At 35.6% G+C, this 16,807-nt stretch overlaps 1 protein-coding gene across 1 annotated transcript; it reads left to right on the forward strand.

Annotated features, from left to right (window-relative positions):
* The first annotated feature begins 7,123 nt into the window (after positions 1 to 7,123).
* LOC131594921 (uncharacterized) lies at positions 7,124 to 13,756 on the forward strand. Its single transcript, XM_058867118.1, has 2 exons — positions 7,124 to 8,045; positions 9,872 to 13,756. The coding sequence occupies exon 2, from the start codon at positions 11,930 to 11,932 to the stop codon at positions 13,058 to 13,060; it is 1,131 nt and encodes a 376-aa protein (XP_058723101.1). The 5' UTR covers positions 7,124 to 8,045; positions 9,872 to 11,929; the 3' UTR covers positions 13,061 to 13,756.
* The last annotated feature ends 3,051 nt before the right edge of the window (positions 13,757 to 16,807 follow it).

Below are 16,807 nucleotides of genomic sequence, written 5' to 3' on the forward strand. Positions count from 1 at the left end.
TTTAGATGAAAAAACAAAACAATATGAGAGAAAAAGAAGGTTGCATTGGTTCATCAGAATGATCAGAAGATACAACAAAAGGAGAAGCAGATGCAAGAAGCAAGAAACAACTAAGACTCAAAAGACAACCACTAGCCTAACTTAGAAACAATATGGGCTAGAATGCTGTGAATCTCAGCAGTGCTTTCAGATTGCTTCTTCATGAAAGACCAAAACTCATCATGAGTGTCTTCATGCCTATCCAAGCGAGAAGCTAGATCAGCTTGATTCTGTTGAAGAGCCTCCAAAGTCTTCTCCAGACGAGAGGGTTCACCAGAAGTTTCACCACCATCATTCAGTGGGATAACATGTCCAACAGAAGCATCTAAAGTGAGAACATCATCTTGATTTTCCTCAACAGGAACATTCTCAATAGGATGATTCTCTTCAGCTTGTTTCTCAGCATCAGCTTCTTTCATCTCAACATCAGAGTTTGACTCAGAAGCATCTTCAGCATATTTTGGATTAGGGATCACAAAATCTTCATTCTCTAGAGCTTGAAGAATCTCAGCCGGATTCTTTGGAGGAATGGGTGCAGCAACTTTTAAAGGGTAGACAACCTCAGAAGGGTTCTCCCTTAGCAAGTTGAACAACCACTGGAAATCTCCAGTCAGAACAGGATATCTTGGCTTCCAAACAACAATGGCAAGACAAGGTTCATCGTCTAGTTCATCGACAAACTTCTTCTCCTCAAGAGACCTCCAGTATCTGATAGGATGATAGTACCTTCCATCACCAGCTTCCAGAAGATAGCCAGAAGACCCAGATGCTTCAGCCACGCATCTTCTCTGGATGTTCATAGCATCCAACTGAAAATCCCTTCTAAAGAGTCTCCATAAACTCCTAGTAGCAGCTTGATCCAGCTTGGAGTCATAAGCAGCTCTTAAGGTTTCCATCCTCCTTCTGAAACTAAGCTTAAACAGCTCAAAGTCTATGTTAATAGGAGGTTCAGGAGGATTGAAGGTGATTCTGTAGTCAGAGTACAGAAGGCAATAGGGTTTGGATTTTCTGGAGGGTAAGGGATGGGATAGAGAAGGTGTAGATTCTGTGGTAAAGGTGGAGGAAGATGGAATATCAAAAGGTGTTAGGGGAATGATATTTAGTGGTTCAGGGTTCAGAACTTGTGTAGAAGGAGGTGGTTGGGATGGATAAATTATTATGGGGTTCAGAAGAAGGAGGCTTATTTTGAGAGGAATGAGCAGCTCTCAAAGCACGGAAAGAATCCCTAATGCGTTTCTCTTGATATTTTTTGGAATTAACCTTCAGAGGATCATAGGGCAGCTTTGGCTTCTTAGCTGGCTTAGATTTTGCTTTTGAATCTTTTCTTTTTAATCTCTTTTCTTTCTTCTTTTGTTCTTTCTTCTTCAACTCAGCCAAAGATGGAAGAGTCTGTCCTCTGATCCATGCAGGATCAATAGAAGATTGAGCAATGACACATGTCTTCAAGTAACGCTTAACAGACTTGTGTAGCTCTGCTTTGAACAGTTGTGAGAAGTTCTCAACAGGAGATCTTTTGGTCAGAATATCTGGAATTATTCTTGGATCAGAAGTTACCTTCTCAATCAGAAGCATCCTTTGTAGATCAAAGACATTCAGAACATGTCCTTGAGTGACAGTGAAGAACATGGGCGTGCCAACAGCTCTCAGAACATCCAACAAGTCACTCTCCACCAGAATATCTGAGATCATTCTAGCAAGAGGAATAGTGTTCTTCTTGAAATCAGGAAACTTCTTGCGTTCGTTATCTCTTGATTCTTCAATATTTGTCTTCAAATGTTGAAACAGAATAGTTGAGAGAGAAACCTTAGTACCTTTCCCAATGCAGAAGAGAGCATACTTGTGATCCTGATTCACATATGTAGCAGTAATAGATCTATTTCTGTGATAAAGAGTTCCCAGAAGAATGTCAGCCCATACTCTGTAGAACGACTTCAGCAATGTAGTTTTATTTGGTGAAGTTTTGAAGGCAGACAATTCCTTATCAAATTTATCCCAATCAAATCTACCAGGGATAGCACATGTGATTCCTTCTGAATCATCAAGACCATACAACGTTCTAATCATCTTTTTAGTTACAACGACTTCATGCCCTAGAATAAAGGAGATGATAGCAGTTGGAGTAACTGTTGCATGCATCCGAAAATCCATCACCAAATGAGGATAAACGGTTACAACCAGTCTCTCAAAGTAGTTTGACCATCCTTGAATCATCATTGTATCTTTGACGTTGAAACCATGTTCCAACAGACTTTCAAAGTCCACCATTGTTTCAGCCAAAACTTCCAGTTCTCCATTAGGAATGGAACAGGTCTTCAGTGGACTATACCCAAATTTGCGTTGAACAATATGTGCTGAAGTCATTTTAGGTTGAGTGCTTGAAGATGAAAGCATGAAGAGGTTCTGAGATTCAGTTTAGAACTAGGGTTTATGCAACAAAGAGAAGAAGAGAGATGAACGAAAGAGACGATGTATGAAGAGAGAGAATGTAAAGAGATGAATTGTTATGAAGATGAGTTTATATAGGGACGGATTTGAAATGAAATGCAATGTGTGTTTGAATGAATATGATTACAGAAAAACAAAAGAATCAATTGCATTTAATGAGAAATGACGTTAGGAGAGATAATGTAACATTTGAAATGATTTGCACAGTTACCTAGGGCGGCGTCTCCTCAACTGCACACGTGCTTGTCCAAATAGAGTGAACACGTGTTCAACATCTGGAAAGCTGGTGACAACTGTTTTGCTTTAAAAGAACTTTTGAGTCAACTTAGATAATGAAACGTCAGAGAGAGCAGAATTAGAACTTCTAATTGATCATCATCAGAACTTCTTATAAAAAGATAAAACAAGATCATTTCAGAACTAATTCATACATCAGAACTTCTCATCTTCTCATTCTGGGCATAAATCCATACTGATATTTTTCAGAATGAACTTAAACCTATCTTCAGCAAGGGGTTTTGTAAAGATATCAGCCCACTGATGGTCTGTTTCAACAAAGTTCAAAGATAGAACACCCTTCTGAACATAGTCCCTAATGAAATGATGTTTGATCTCAATATGTTTAGCTTTGGAATGTAAAATAGGATTCTTAGATAAACAAATAGCTGAAGTATTGTCACAGAATATAGGAATGTTACTCTCATATATTTGATAATCTTCTAGCTGACTCTTCATCCAGAGCATCTGTGTACTACATCTAGCAGCAGCAACATATTCTGCTTCTGTTTTAGAGAGGGCAAGGTAGCTTGCTTCTTTCTATACCAGGAAATTAGATGACTTCCAAGAAATTGACAACTTCCAGAAGTACTCTTTCTTTCAATTCTATCTCCAGCGTAATCAGCATCACAATATCCTACTAAGTTGTACTCTTTAGATCTTCTGTAGACTAAACCAACATTAGTAGTACCTTTCAGATACCTCAGAATTCTCTTAACAGCTGTTAAGTGAGATTCTCTAGGATCTGATTGGAATCTTGCACACAAACAGACACTGAATAAAATATCAGGTCTAGAAGCAGTAAGATACACGTTGGATGCATAGAAGTCTTTGCTTCTTTACTTTCAGAAAGATTAAACTTCTTCAGAAGTTCTTTCACATACTTGGTTTGGTGAACATATGTTCCTTCTGATGTTTGATTAATCTGGATCCCAAGGAAATACTTGAGTTCTCCCATCATGCTCATTTCAAACTCAGCCTGCATAGACTTAGCAAACTCCTTTCCTAGTGTAACATTAGATGTTCCAAATATAATATCATCAACATAAATTTGACAAATTAAAAGATCCTTCTTAAAGGTTTTACAAAAGAGAGTAGTATCCACTTTTCCTCTAGTGAAACCATTATCTAGAAGGAAAGAACTTAATCTTTCATACCAAGCTCTAGGAGCTTGCTTCAATCCGTATAATGATTTCCTTAGTTTAAAAACATGATTTGGAGACATAGAGTCTTCAAAGCCAGGAGGTTGATGGACATAGACTTCTTCATCTATATAACCATTTAAGAAAGTACTCTTAACATCCATCTGATATAGAGTGATGTTATGTTGAGTGGCAAAAGAAATCAATAAGCGAATAGATTCTAACCTGGCCACTGGTGCAAAGATTTCAGTATAGTCAATACCTTCTTGCTGACTATAGCCCTGAGCCACCAATCTGGCTTTGCTTCTTACAACTTCTCCTTTTTCGCTTAGCTTGTTTCGGAAGACCCACTTTGTACCAATGATGTTAAATCCTTTTGGTCTAGGAACAAGATCCCATACATCATTCCTTGTAAACTGATTTAGTTCTTCTTGCATGGCAATTATCCAGTCTGCATCTTCTAGAGCTTGATCAACAGAAGTTGGCTCGATCAAAGAAACAAGACCTAATTGACATTCTGCATTGTTCTTAAGGAATGCTCTTGTTCTTATAGGATCATCCTTCTTTCCAAGAATGACATCTTCTGAATGAGCAGAGGTGAGTCTAGAAGATCTTCTGACTGTTGGCTCTTCAGAAATTCTAAGACTCTCCAAAGATGCAGCAACCTGATCTTCTGATCCTTTTCTTCTGAGATCTCCAGCTTCTAAAACTTTGCTTCTTGGTTCTTCAGCTTCTGATATATCAATATCTAAATCTGCAAAATTCTCAAACTGCTTTGACTTTTCAAGACCAAGCTTATCATCAAATCTGATATTGATTGATTCTTCAACAACCAATGTTTCAGTATTGTATACTCTATAGCCTTTAGAGCGTTCAGAATATCCAAGAAGGAAACACTTTAGTGCCTTAGAATCAAACTTACCAAGATGATCTTTAGTATTCAGAATGAAACAAACACATCCAAAAGGATGAAAATATGAAATGTTGGGCTTTCTGTTCTTCCACAATTCATAAGGAGTCTTATTAAGAATAGGTCTTAAGGAGATTCTATTCTGAATATAGCATGCAGTGTTTATTGCTTCTGCCCAGAAATGCTTAGCCATATTGGTTTCATTGATCATGGTTCTGGCCATTTCTTGTAGAGTCCTATTCTTTCGTTCTACAACTCCATTTTGCTGTGGAGTTCTAGGACAAGAGAAATCATGGGCAATACCATTTTCTTTGAAGAACTCCTCAAAGAATCTGTTCTCAAATTCACTACCATGATCACTTCTGACCTTTATGATTTTACACTCCTTCTCAGATTGAATCTGAGTGTAGAATTCAAAGAACACTGAATGAGACTCATCCTTGTGTTTTAAGAACTTTACCCATGTCCAGCGGCTATAATCATCTACGATGACTAATCCATATTTCTTCCCTCTGACAGATGCTGTTTTGACTGGGCCAAACAGATCAATGTGCAGAAGTTTTAGCGGCCTAGAGGAAAAAACAACATTCTTAGAATTGAATGCAGGTTTGGAGAACTTGCCCTTCTGACATGCTTCACAAAGAGCATCTGATTTATATTTCAGATTAGGGAGTCCTCTGACCAGATTTAGTTTGTTAATCTGAGAAATCTTTCTCAAACTAGCATGGCCTAATCTACTGTGCCAGACCCATTGCTCTTCACTAACAGACATAAGACAAGTTACCTTCTGATTCTTAAGATCTTGAAGATGAATCTTGTAAATGTTGTTCTTTCTCTTGCCTGTAAATAGGATTGAGCCATCCTTCTGACTTACAGCCTTGCAAGACTTTTGATTAAAGATTATGTCATAACCATTGTCACTTAATTGACTTATGGACAACAAGTTATGAGTTAATCCATCTACCAGAAGAACATTAGTTATAATAGAAGGAGAGTTACCAGTACTTATGGTTCCTGAGCCAATAATTTTGCCCTTCTGATCTCCTCCAAACTTAACTTCTCCAGCAGATTTAAGCACCAAGTCTTGGAACATAAACCTTCTTCCCGTCATGTGTCGAGAGCACCCAGAGTCCAGGTACCATGACATGCTTTCCTTTGTCTTCTTTGTAGCCAAGAATATCTGCAACGGGAATAATCTTTTCCTTAGGTACCCACATTTTCTTGGGTCCTTTCTTATTAGTTCTCCTCAAGTTCTGATTGAACTTGGGTTTAGCATTATAAAAAACAGGAGGAACAACATGATATTCCTTATTCTGAGTTACATGATATTTTCTAGGTTGTGTCACATGCTTCTTAGTGTGTGTAATATGAAAGCTTTTGGCATGTGATGTGAGCCTAATATCATGGGAGTGGCCATACTTGAACTGATCATACAATGGCTTGTACGTAATTTTCATATCATCTACAGGTTCAAGTTTGTATGGGGTATTACCCTCATAGCCAATGCCAACTCTCTTGTTTCCAAAAACAGCATATATCATAGAAGCAAGTTGACTTCTTCCAATGCTTCTAGATAGGAACTTCCTAAAGCTCAAGTCATATTCTTTCAGAATATGGTTCAGGCTAGGAATGGACTTTTCTGATTCAGAAGGAGATCCAACATCTTTGGATAATTTTAAAACTTTTTCCTTCAGTTCAAAATTTTCCACTTCCAGCTTTTTAGTTTCAGATTCAAATAGCTTTTTTAGGTTTTTGTATTTGATACTTGTTGTACCCTAAATTTTGCCCCGACTTTTTATCTGCATCACTTACATCTAGTTTCCTTATTTTATCTCAAAAAATTCAAAAAAAAAAATATAGGTATTGATTTTATACATTGATTTGCATCATTCACATTCAAAAAAATTGAAAAAAATATATAATACATTCATTTCATACACCATCTTACAATTTATAGTTTTTATATAGACTAACTATTGCATGATTTTAATATTTTAATTTTGGTTCAATTTATTTTGAACTTCTATTAAAATGTTAAAACAATTTTCTTTGTGTTTTTTATTATTACTTTTATTTTGTTTTGTTCCTTTAATAGGTGCAAAATAAAAGAGGAAGGCTAAAGATTAATTAGAAGGTCCATATCATTTTGCTCTAAAGTCCAAGATTTGCAAGGTCTACTTGTCATAAAAAGTTGCAGGCCCATTTGATTATTTGAGTTCAAAGCCATATTTTCTTGTGGGGACCTACACAACAATGCATTTTCACGTTTCCGGTTTTCAATTTTCACAAAAACAAAACTTTCACAACAGACAAAAAGAGAAAAATATCTTCATTCTCCTCACTCCAACAAATTTCTGCCAGCTCACAAATTTCCTCACGATTTCTGCATTGATCCTCCACAAAATCAGCTCCACATCATAACAAACTTTGATTCCCTTTGATCTTTCTCCTCATGAGAAATTCCCTTTGAGCCCTCACTCTCCTATGCCTATAAAACAAGCTGCTCAGTACAGTGAGAGGGGAGGAGAAAAAATGCAATGTTACTCTGCTTGAATATCACCTGAAATTCTCCTCCAAATTTGTTTAATACCATTCCAAAATTCCTGCATCTTGAACCTGCTTTCAATATTCACACATATGTCTTAAAATTTGTTTGCTCATTAACTCTCAAGAGGGATTCAGATCCATGAATCACCTCTGAGTTTTGTATTGACATTTGTTGTTGCCTCGGTTTAGAAAGGAGGAAGAAAAAGGCAAAGAAACTCTGCTCAAATGAAACCAAGCTTCCTCCAAACTTCATCAAAACCGATTCTCCATTCATTCAACCAAACCTGTAACATTCATCAAACCAGAAAAACTTAAATAAACACCACTTCACCATCATCATCACCATGGCACTCACATAACCTGTGATTTCTCCACAAATCTTTACTACACACATCCATAAATCCATTCAATGCACCTCTGCAAAACTCTCAACAACAAAACCTCACCACAAACCTACTCAACAATTTCAACCACACACTCCAAAACCTTCACTGATCCGACGCGTCAACATTTTCCACATAGAGCTCATTACTTCTGACAACACCGACACCGCATCTTCACAACAACAACTCAGTAACGAACCGCAGAAGCAACAACACTCAGATCGAGACGAAGAGCAAGGGAGATCGAAGCATCACCGGAGCTTCAAACAGCGGGATTCCAGAAACAAGAGGACCTCCATTTAGGTATTTTCTTCACGATTCTTGCTGCACATATACCTTCTTGTTTGTTTGTCGTTTATGCCATTAGGAGTGTTTGTAATTTTACGATTTGATTCGACTTTTGCGGTTTGGCTCTATTGTTTGTTCGAGTTATGAGTCGATTTCGTTTATGGGTATAATTTCTGAGAGGAAGAACAGAAGGTATAGTTGAAAGATAATGAGAGTTGCTTGTTGTTTGAACCGAGAAATGATATAGAGTGAGGGAGAACTTTTGTTATTATTGTTTGGATTTTGAGAATTTGAAGCATGGAAACCGAGTGAACATTTGAGAGGGCCAGAGTGAGAAATCATGAGGGAGAGTTGGGAGGAACAGAGGAAAGAGGGGTTGAGAACGTGAAACAAAAAGGAAACAGGGGAACCAAGTTGGGTGAGTGATTATAGGGGCGGGCCGCTCCATCATCAGCTTAGGGTTTTGTTAGTTTTTATTGGTGTGGGCTTGAGTGTTAGGGCCCAATCAGTTTTCTCTTTACTTGATGCACCTTACTGCGACCTTACACCCCCTTTGTGTCACCTGTAATTGACTGTGGGTCTGATGCTGGAAGCCCAAATGATTATCAGCACCTTGCTCTTTATGTACCCCTCCTGGCTGGAACTTGAACCGAGTTTAGGCCTGCAACTAAGCCCAAAGTCCGTTTTGCTATTTACACCCTCATTTCAGTATTTTAGCCCATTTAGTATTTTTCTTGTTATTTGTTTGTATTTTGTGTTATTGTTTTTATGCTAATTGAAAAATACAAAAATATGCTTAGTTAGATTTTATTTCTCTACTATTATTAAAAATACAAAAAAATATTTTATTATATTAAATTTAGATGTTATTTCTCATAATTAAAAATACCAAAAACATGTTTAGATTAAGATTTTATTTTCATATTAAAAACACCAAAAATATGTTGTTTATTTTTTAATTTCCTTTTAATATGATTATTTCTATATTTTTCTTAGTTAATCTTGATTAATATTTGTTAACATTTCTTCATCATTGTTCATGCATCATTTTCTATATCCGTACTAACATTTGTTTGATTTTTGTGAGGTACTACAATCTTTGAGGCAGGGCCGGCCCGAACATTTTAGAGGCCCTGTTCGAATTTTAAAAATATGTTTTTTATATAAATAATAATATATAATTTTAATTTGTAATATATTAAAAAATGAATAATATATATTTTAAAAAATAATATATTCTTCTATTAAAAATAATAGGTTAAGCCATATCCAACACTACATTATATTTTATCATAAAAATATCGTAACAATTGAGTTGATTGTATGAAATATCTTAAAATATTTAATAATATCATTTGTTAAAAAGTCATTTTTCAATAAATTAATTTTAAAAAATAGAATAAAATTAAAAATGTATGGACGAAAAATAACAAATATTTGTTGTCATAACCTCTATTAAAAATAGAAAAATCATATGTGAAGTTTAACTAAGACTTTGTTTGTTATAGATTTAAAAAATGATTTTATTAGAATTTTTTAAAATACTAGAAGTTATTTTCAATTACTTTTTATAATTAAAAAATATTTTTGACATCTAATTATCCAAATTTCTATCATTAAATATTTTAGATATACCTCAAAAAAGTAATCTTTCTTATAAAACTGTATCTAAAAAAGTAATTATCTTTCAAAAAGTAATTATCTTTCTTATAAAATTTAATTTAAGTAATACTTTAAATTCTAAAATATTATAACGTGATAATAAAATAATTGAAGAATTAAAATAAACTACACTAATTATTATAGGATCAATGTTGAAGTGTGCCATTTCTTTGTTACAGAAGTAAAAGAATTAATTGCTAAAAACACGATAAGTAGGAATCGAAGCAAGGACATTTCTCTATGCCAGACTAAACAACCACCGCTTGACCACTCGGACATCTATGATAATACTGTAAAATACCATTTATTTAATATATACAGTATTATATTTCTAATTATGAGGCCCCTAAATATTTGAGGCCCTGTGCGGTGCCACTTGTCGCACACCCACAGGGCCGGCCCTGCTTTGAGGACTTTATTGTGGACATTTATAATTCATTTTAATTTTTGTATATATTATCCTTTTATTTTCCGCTTTAATTTTCAATTGGGTTGTAATAATTAGTAGTTAATTTTCATCCCCATTCGTTTAAGTTTGTAATCCCCATCCCCGAGGCCTTGTAATAATTTTTATCGCTTTCCTTTACCGCTTTATTTTATTATTGCTTGCATGCTTTTAACCGTTTTTCAAAATAAAAGAATATTAGGACCTTAGCCGTTTTCTACCATAAGTCGAGTGCCTTGCGCACCGCCATCGACCTGTTTTTCAAAACTCTTTTCATAATAAAACCTTGACTTTTGTCACGTGATCTTTCTTTTAAAACTCTTTTGTGCACTCGCACTCTTTTTCCTTTAAAACTGTTTTCAATAAAACCTTTTTCAATAAAACCTTTTTCAAAACTTTTGAGCAGAACTACAAATGCTCTGACTTCTCCATTGCACTGAGGAGGTATGTAGGCACAAGATTTTTATGTCTTGTCGAGCAAACTTTTGTAAATAACCTTTTTCTTTTGTATATATTCCTTTTCTCTTTTCTCTTTTAGCAAGCAAAAAATGATTTTAACATAAACACAGATTTTCAAAAGGCTCCTATGGAGTACCACAGATGTGAGGGGTGCTAACATCTTCCCCTTGCATAACCAACCCCCATATCTAGATTTCTTTTGTGGTTTTTTCGAGTTTTTTCCCTTTCCTCTTTTGGAATCAAAAAAGTTCGGTGGCGACTCTTGCTTTTTAAATGAGTTAAGTTAACCAATGGCTTAATCTCAAATTTTCCGCCGCTACAGAAAAGTGGCGACTCTGCTAGGGACTTCCCTAAGTGGGTTTATCCTATTTTGTTTATCTGTGTGTTTATGTTATTGCTTATTGTTTGATTTGTTCTTTTTGTATATATATATATATATATATATATATATATATATATATATATCTTAGTTTGTATGTATTCTTATCTGTTTATGTGGTTACTTGGGTGATACTTTGTGATGAGATAAAGTCCTAACCCGAACTTTTGTGAGTAACTTGAGATAGGAGGTGGTAAGACCAATAGTTGCATGTCAGGAGCGATCCTTAACATGAGCATCATATGGTGGAACCCCAATCAGTGGAGGCCTCATGGAAGGTAGTAGATGTTGTTACGAGCTATCGTAAGAACGCTATTACTTTCAATAGTGAGTGTCCGTAGAAGCTGAATGACCTAGAACCGTTTTAACCCATCTAAGCCTTTTTAGGATGTAGCGCAGAAACAAGTTCAAGTACCAATTTGTTCTTGTTGTCATGCGATGCTACGCTCATACGAGGTCTTTTTAGGAATATTATTGGCGCCCATGAGCAATTGTGCGAGCCGGTACTATCCGATAGAAGATTGAAATCTCTGGGAACCTTTGTAGAACCCGTTCGGCAGGTACAAAATTCCCTAGTACATACCTTTGTGGGTGGTTCTTAACCATGACTCCATGCTCGTGACTTTGAACCTTGTTTGTGTGACCTTGTGTGACCTTGATTATGAAGGATACATAAACCATGCATTCATTTGATTTCCAAGGAGCTTATAGGTCTTTCTTTGTAAACATCATAAGTTTCATCGAACTTGATGGATCTTGGGTGTTGATGGGGTCAAAACCCTAATCCACCAAGATAGATGATTGATATTGATGATAACTTGATCAATGCTTTGATCCAATTTAGGATTTACTTCCTTCATGCTTTGATGTTTACAAATTAATAACTTGAATTCTTTGAAAATCAAACAGTAACAAAAACAACATTGCATTTGTATTGCATCATTTGCATACTTCATGCATTCATCCAGGTTGTCCAGAAAACTTATCCTTGTATGTCTCCATCTTCAGAGTTGTCTGTCTACCGTCAAGCTGATTCCTCCACACAAGTACGGAACTAGAGCCAACGTCAGAAGAAGAATGGAATACCAAGAGCAAGACAATGTAGAGGTCAGAATGGAAATTGATGAATTAAAGTCAGGCATGACCAAGCTAACTGAAATGCTGCAAGTTTTGATTGCTAGAGGAGAACCGCCTCAGAAGACTGTCATTGTTGAAGTCCCAAGTGCTGATGTTGACCCTCAACCTACTCTACAACCACCTTCTACATGGCCTGAGTTTGGTTTGCCACATGGTTACACCCCTCCCTATGAGAAGACTCTTGGTATTGGTCAATCTCCACAACTTGTGATTGGTCAGTCTTCAAATCAAGTTTTTCATGCTCCTGTCTTCACTGAATCTCAGCCTATCGTGCACACTATGGCTCAACCTGCTTATGTGAACCCTTTGTTTGAATATCAAGCTGCCCGTTACCAAAATGGAAGTCAAGGAGATGTTGGAGATATTGAAGATGTCAAAGAGCAATATCAGATTTTAGAAAAGAGACTTAGAGCCATGGAAGGCAATGATTACGTTGGGGTTACTGCTGAAAACATGTGTTTGGTTTCTGATGTTGTCATGCCTGCAAAATTCAAGACTCTAGAGTTTGAGAAGTATAAAGGAAACACTTGTCCAAGAAGCCATTTGACCATGTACTACCGCAAGATGGTTGCTTATACCAAGAATGACAAACTGCTCATCCATTGCTTTCAAGATAGTTTGAGTGGAGCTTCGCTTAAATGGTATATGGGACTTGAGAGTAGTCGCATTCATTGCTTCCAAGATCTGACTGATGCTTTCATGAAGCAGTATAAGTACAATTTGGACATGGCACCTGATCGTCGACAATTGCAGAATATGTCTCAGAAAGAGAAAGAATCCTTCAAAGAATACGCTCAACGTTGGAGAGAGCTAGCTTCTCAAGTGGAGCCACCATTGGTTGAGAAAGAATTGACTGGAATGTTCATGGATACTCTCTCCCCTTTCTACTGGGAGAAGATGATTGGTAGTGTGTCCTCAAACTTCACAGACTTGGTTACCATTGGTTAGAGACTCGAAGAAGGAATCAAGAATGGGAAAGTTGCTAATGTTGCTGAATCTTCTGGTGGAGCAAAGAAAACTTATGGAAACTTCCAGAAGAAGAAAGAGAATGAGACTAATGCCGTGTCAGATGACAGAATAGGATCTCGTCATAGACCTCAAAATGGTGATCAGCCGTATGTAGCCGCTGTTGCTCCTGTGCAAGTTCAAGCTACTCAACCTCAGGCTGCTAACCAGAATCAGAATCGTGGTAGGATAACTTATGATCCTATTCCCATGACTTACATTGAACTATATCCCGCGTTGGTTCGAAAAGGGTTGATCATGACAAGAGCCATGCCTCCTCCTCGAAACCCTCCCTCAAAATGATTCCGGCCTGATCTTCATTGTGAGTTTCATCAGGGTGGTGCTGGCCATGATTTAGAAAACTGTTATGCTTTGAAGGCCATAGTGCAAGAGTTGGTGAGGTTGAAGCTCCTCTCTTTTAGAGATGTTGCTCCCAATGTTGTCACCAATCCTTTTCCAGATCAGAGTGGCTGAAGATAAGTCAAAGCCATATGGTCTCCTAAAGCCAAGTGTTTCAGACGGGATAGCTCATCCTTGTTGCTGATTAGTCAGTAGGCCTTGTTTCTTTACTGTTCGTATTTCCTTTAATGTACTGTTTACTTTTAGACTTTGTTTGTTTCTGAATGTTAATTTTAATGAAATGAGCATTGCATATTTTGAATTCATTTACATCCACTATGTTTATGTTTATGCCTTCTTTTACAACAAAAAAAGTCTTCCATTTGCTTTCTCTATCAAACTTGTGTTTTATGCAAAGATTGGAGGGAGGATGATGACAACGAAATACCCAAGTTGTTGAATTGCATGCTTTCAAATAAAACTTTGTTGATGATGTACAGGCATTGTTTCAATTTCCCAAACACTGGAGAAATAAGGAAGTTAATCCCTTGTCAACCCCTTTGAGCCTTCGAAGTAGGAGTTTCTTTCTGTACGAAAAAACTCGCATTTTTAACCTGGGGCAGGGTAGTTCTCAGTTAATTTGGCTGTGCATTCTATTTTAAATCATTCAGTACACCTTTCAACAAAGGTTTCAATCGCAAGCGTTCCTCCGCACACATCAAAAAAGTGTTGGATATTGTTATACCCCAAAATTTGCCCGCATCTTTTTTAGAAAGAAGGCAACAGATTTCTGTCTAAAAATTGGGAGTTTCATATAATCTTGGATTTTATTTCACAACAAAAAAAAAACAAAAAGAAAAATTAACTTTGACTGTTGAATTTTCACTTTAACTGTTACGTTAATGCCCGAACAGCCAATTGACAGTCAAACCCGCTGACAGCACAATTCTCCGTGTTTTGTACCATCAATCAAATCAATCTTTTACATTTCAAAATTCCAAGATTTTTGTTCTAGAATTCTTCTAAACATCACATGATCAGCAGAGACTCAGCACTGCACAAAAATCAGGTACGCTCAACTGTCTCCTACACAAACAGTCCCTAACTAGGGTTTTTGTTTTTTTCAGGAGAACAAGTTTTTTGAGACCTCAAATGGATTTCATGGATCTCCATATATCTCAAAGTACCACCATACAAATTTTCAAACTTCAAATCGCTCAGACGCACAGTCAGCAGCTCAGACATTACAGATCATTTTCAAAGTCAACAAAAAGTGGTTTTTTGTCAAAGGCCATAACATCAAGATAACTTCTCCAAATGAAAAAAAGTTTCCAAAGTGGCTTGTAGAGGACATCTTGAGGTTTCTAAAAAGTACAAGAACTTCTTCATATGATAAAAATTGAGGGATTTATGCCTTGTTGAAGTTGGCTATTTTTTAGGAAAATGCATGAAACCAACATTGATCAAAAATGTTTTTTTTCCAAAAGGGGCCAAGTTTTCATGATCCAAACATGATTCTAATGTTGCTAAGGGCCTCCCACGACCAACCTAAGGCCCATAACATTTTATTTCTATTTTTGGTTTAATTTTATTTCATTTAAAATTAAATTGAAAAAGAAATGGTGAAGGATAATGTTATGTAGCTTTGTTCTTAAGCATGAGTAACCAAGAATCATTCAAAGCTCTGCAGCATGAAGGTACATCAGGCCTAGGGCAAGAGAGGGAAGAAAAATCAAGCCATGGTTGCTTGAATTCAAAGCTATATATTATTAAAAAAAAAGTCAAAAATTCAAAGGCACTTAATGCTTGTTAGCTTAAGATTTAAGTCCCTCCATGTCTTATAAATGGAGTAGAACATTTCAGTAGCAAAAGAGACACGAATTCAGAGCCTATCATATACTTGTATCATGCTTGTATGAACTTGAAATTTTCAAAGAAAATAAAAATTCGAATTTTGAGTTCAAGCAAGTTTCAATCTAAACTAAACATTCAAACATCATCCCTGAACATCATTGAACACATTCAGATCAATTGCAAGCCTCAGAGCCTCACAAATCGAGCTATATAAGCCACGGTTTGTCAAGAACTAAATCAAGTTCTAACACATACTTACATGTTATTTTAATTGAATTTAACCTTGTATTTGTACTAATGATGAAGTATGGATGCTTTCTGGGTGGTTTAATTAAAGTTTAAGTGCAAAACGAAGTAGATACCATTTTAGGGTTTTCAAGTTTTAAAAGAGGGGTCTTCGTTTTAAGCAAAATTCCAGAAAAATAAGGGTTCTAATGAGTTCGTGAGGTCCATACGAACTGAACCATGGTTTCATAATGAATTTTTTATGCCTTTATGGAGTTTTGATAGGTTGCAGGTTTGTAGCGATGGACAAAAACTGTAGGTAAAACCTTTACCTACAATTACAGACCTAAGGCGACGGGCTGGAGGTTGAAGGTGACTGCATGGCGCCATTTGATTGGCCAGTTTGAAAAACGCGCGTTTTGTTTTTTCCCCAGATCTGGTGCTTCGCTGACTAGGCTATTTCTATGTGCCACGCATCTATGACCATCAGATCATTCTGATTCTCTCATCTAACGTTCCTTGTCTTGCAGGTTCACCATAGACCCTAGGGGTTTGCCACACTGAATCATATAAATTAGTATTTTCTTAATTAATTTGTTTTTTCTTGCATAATTGATTACAAATACCTTCAAAAATCCAAAAATAATTTTAATTTCACTTTTAGGTTTATAAAATAATCTATTAATTTTTGACATAAAAATATTTTATTTTTCTTAATAATTAAAATATTTTGTCTAATTAATTAGTATATATTTATATATTTGCTTTTTAATTATTTCAACCAATCAAAAAATCAGAAAAAAATTGTTCTTTTTTATTAAATTTAGTTTATATATTATAGACTAATTTTGTACATATTTAGAATATTTTTCTCTTTAAGTTTTAATTATTTGTATAATTATTTGCATAATTATATGTTAATTTAACTTAATGATTTTCAAAACAACTTCAAAAAATCAAAAAAAATTAGTTTTTATTTTAAAATTAATTAACAAGCAATATGAACATATTTTAGACTTAATTTTTTAGGTTTAAATTTTATTTCTAATGCATAGCATTTTAATTAAATTAATTATGCATTAATTCTAATTAAAATCAATCATACAAAAAAATCCAAAAATATTTCTTTTATCTTATTGCAATTTAAATTCCTAGATAAGTGTATAGGTTGTCAAATTCATGTAAATAGCGTAGTTTACATTTCCCGCACAATCGATGTAATAACGTAGATTTACTTTCCTCATTTTACATTCCCGCATTTTAATTCCAGTA

The sequence above is a fragment of the Vicia villosa genome, linkage group LG4, assembly GCF_029867415.1.
Source record: "Vicia villosa cultivar HV-30 ecotype Madison, WI linkage group LG4, Vvil1.0, whole genome shotgun sequence".
Classification (NCBI taxonomy): Eukaryota; Viridiplantae; Streptophyta; class Magnoliopsida; order Fabales; family Fabaceae; genus Vicia; species Vicia villosa.

What these genes read in the sequence shown, in the direction of transcription:
- LOC131594921 (XM_058867118.1), top strand. Translation starts at nt 11,930, where the DNA reads ATGCATTCATCCAGGTTGTCCAGAAAACTTATCCTTGTATGTCTCCAT.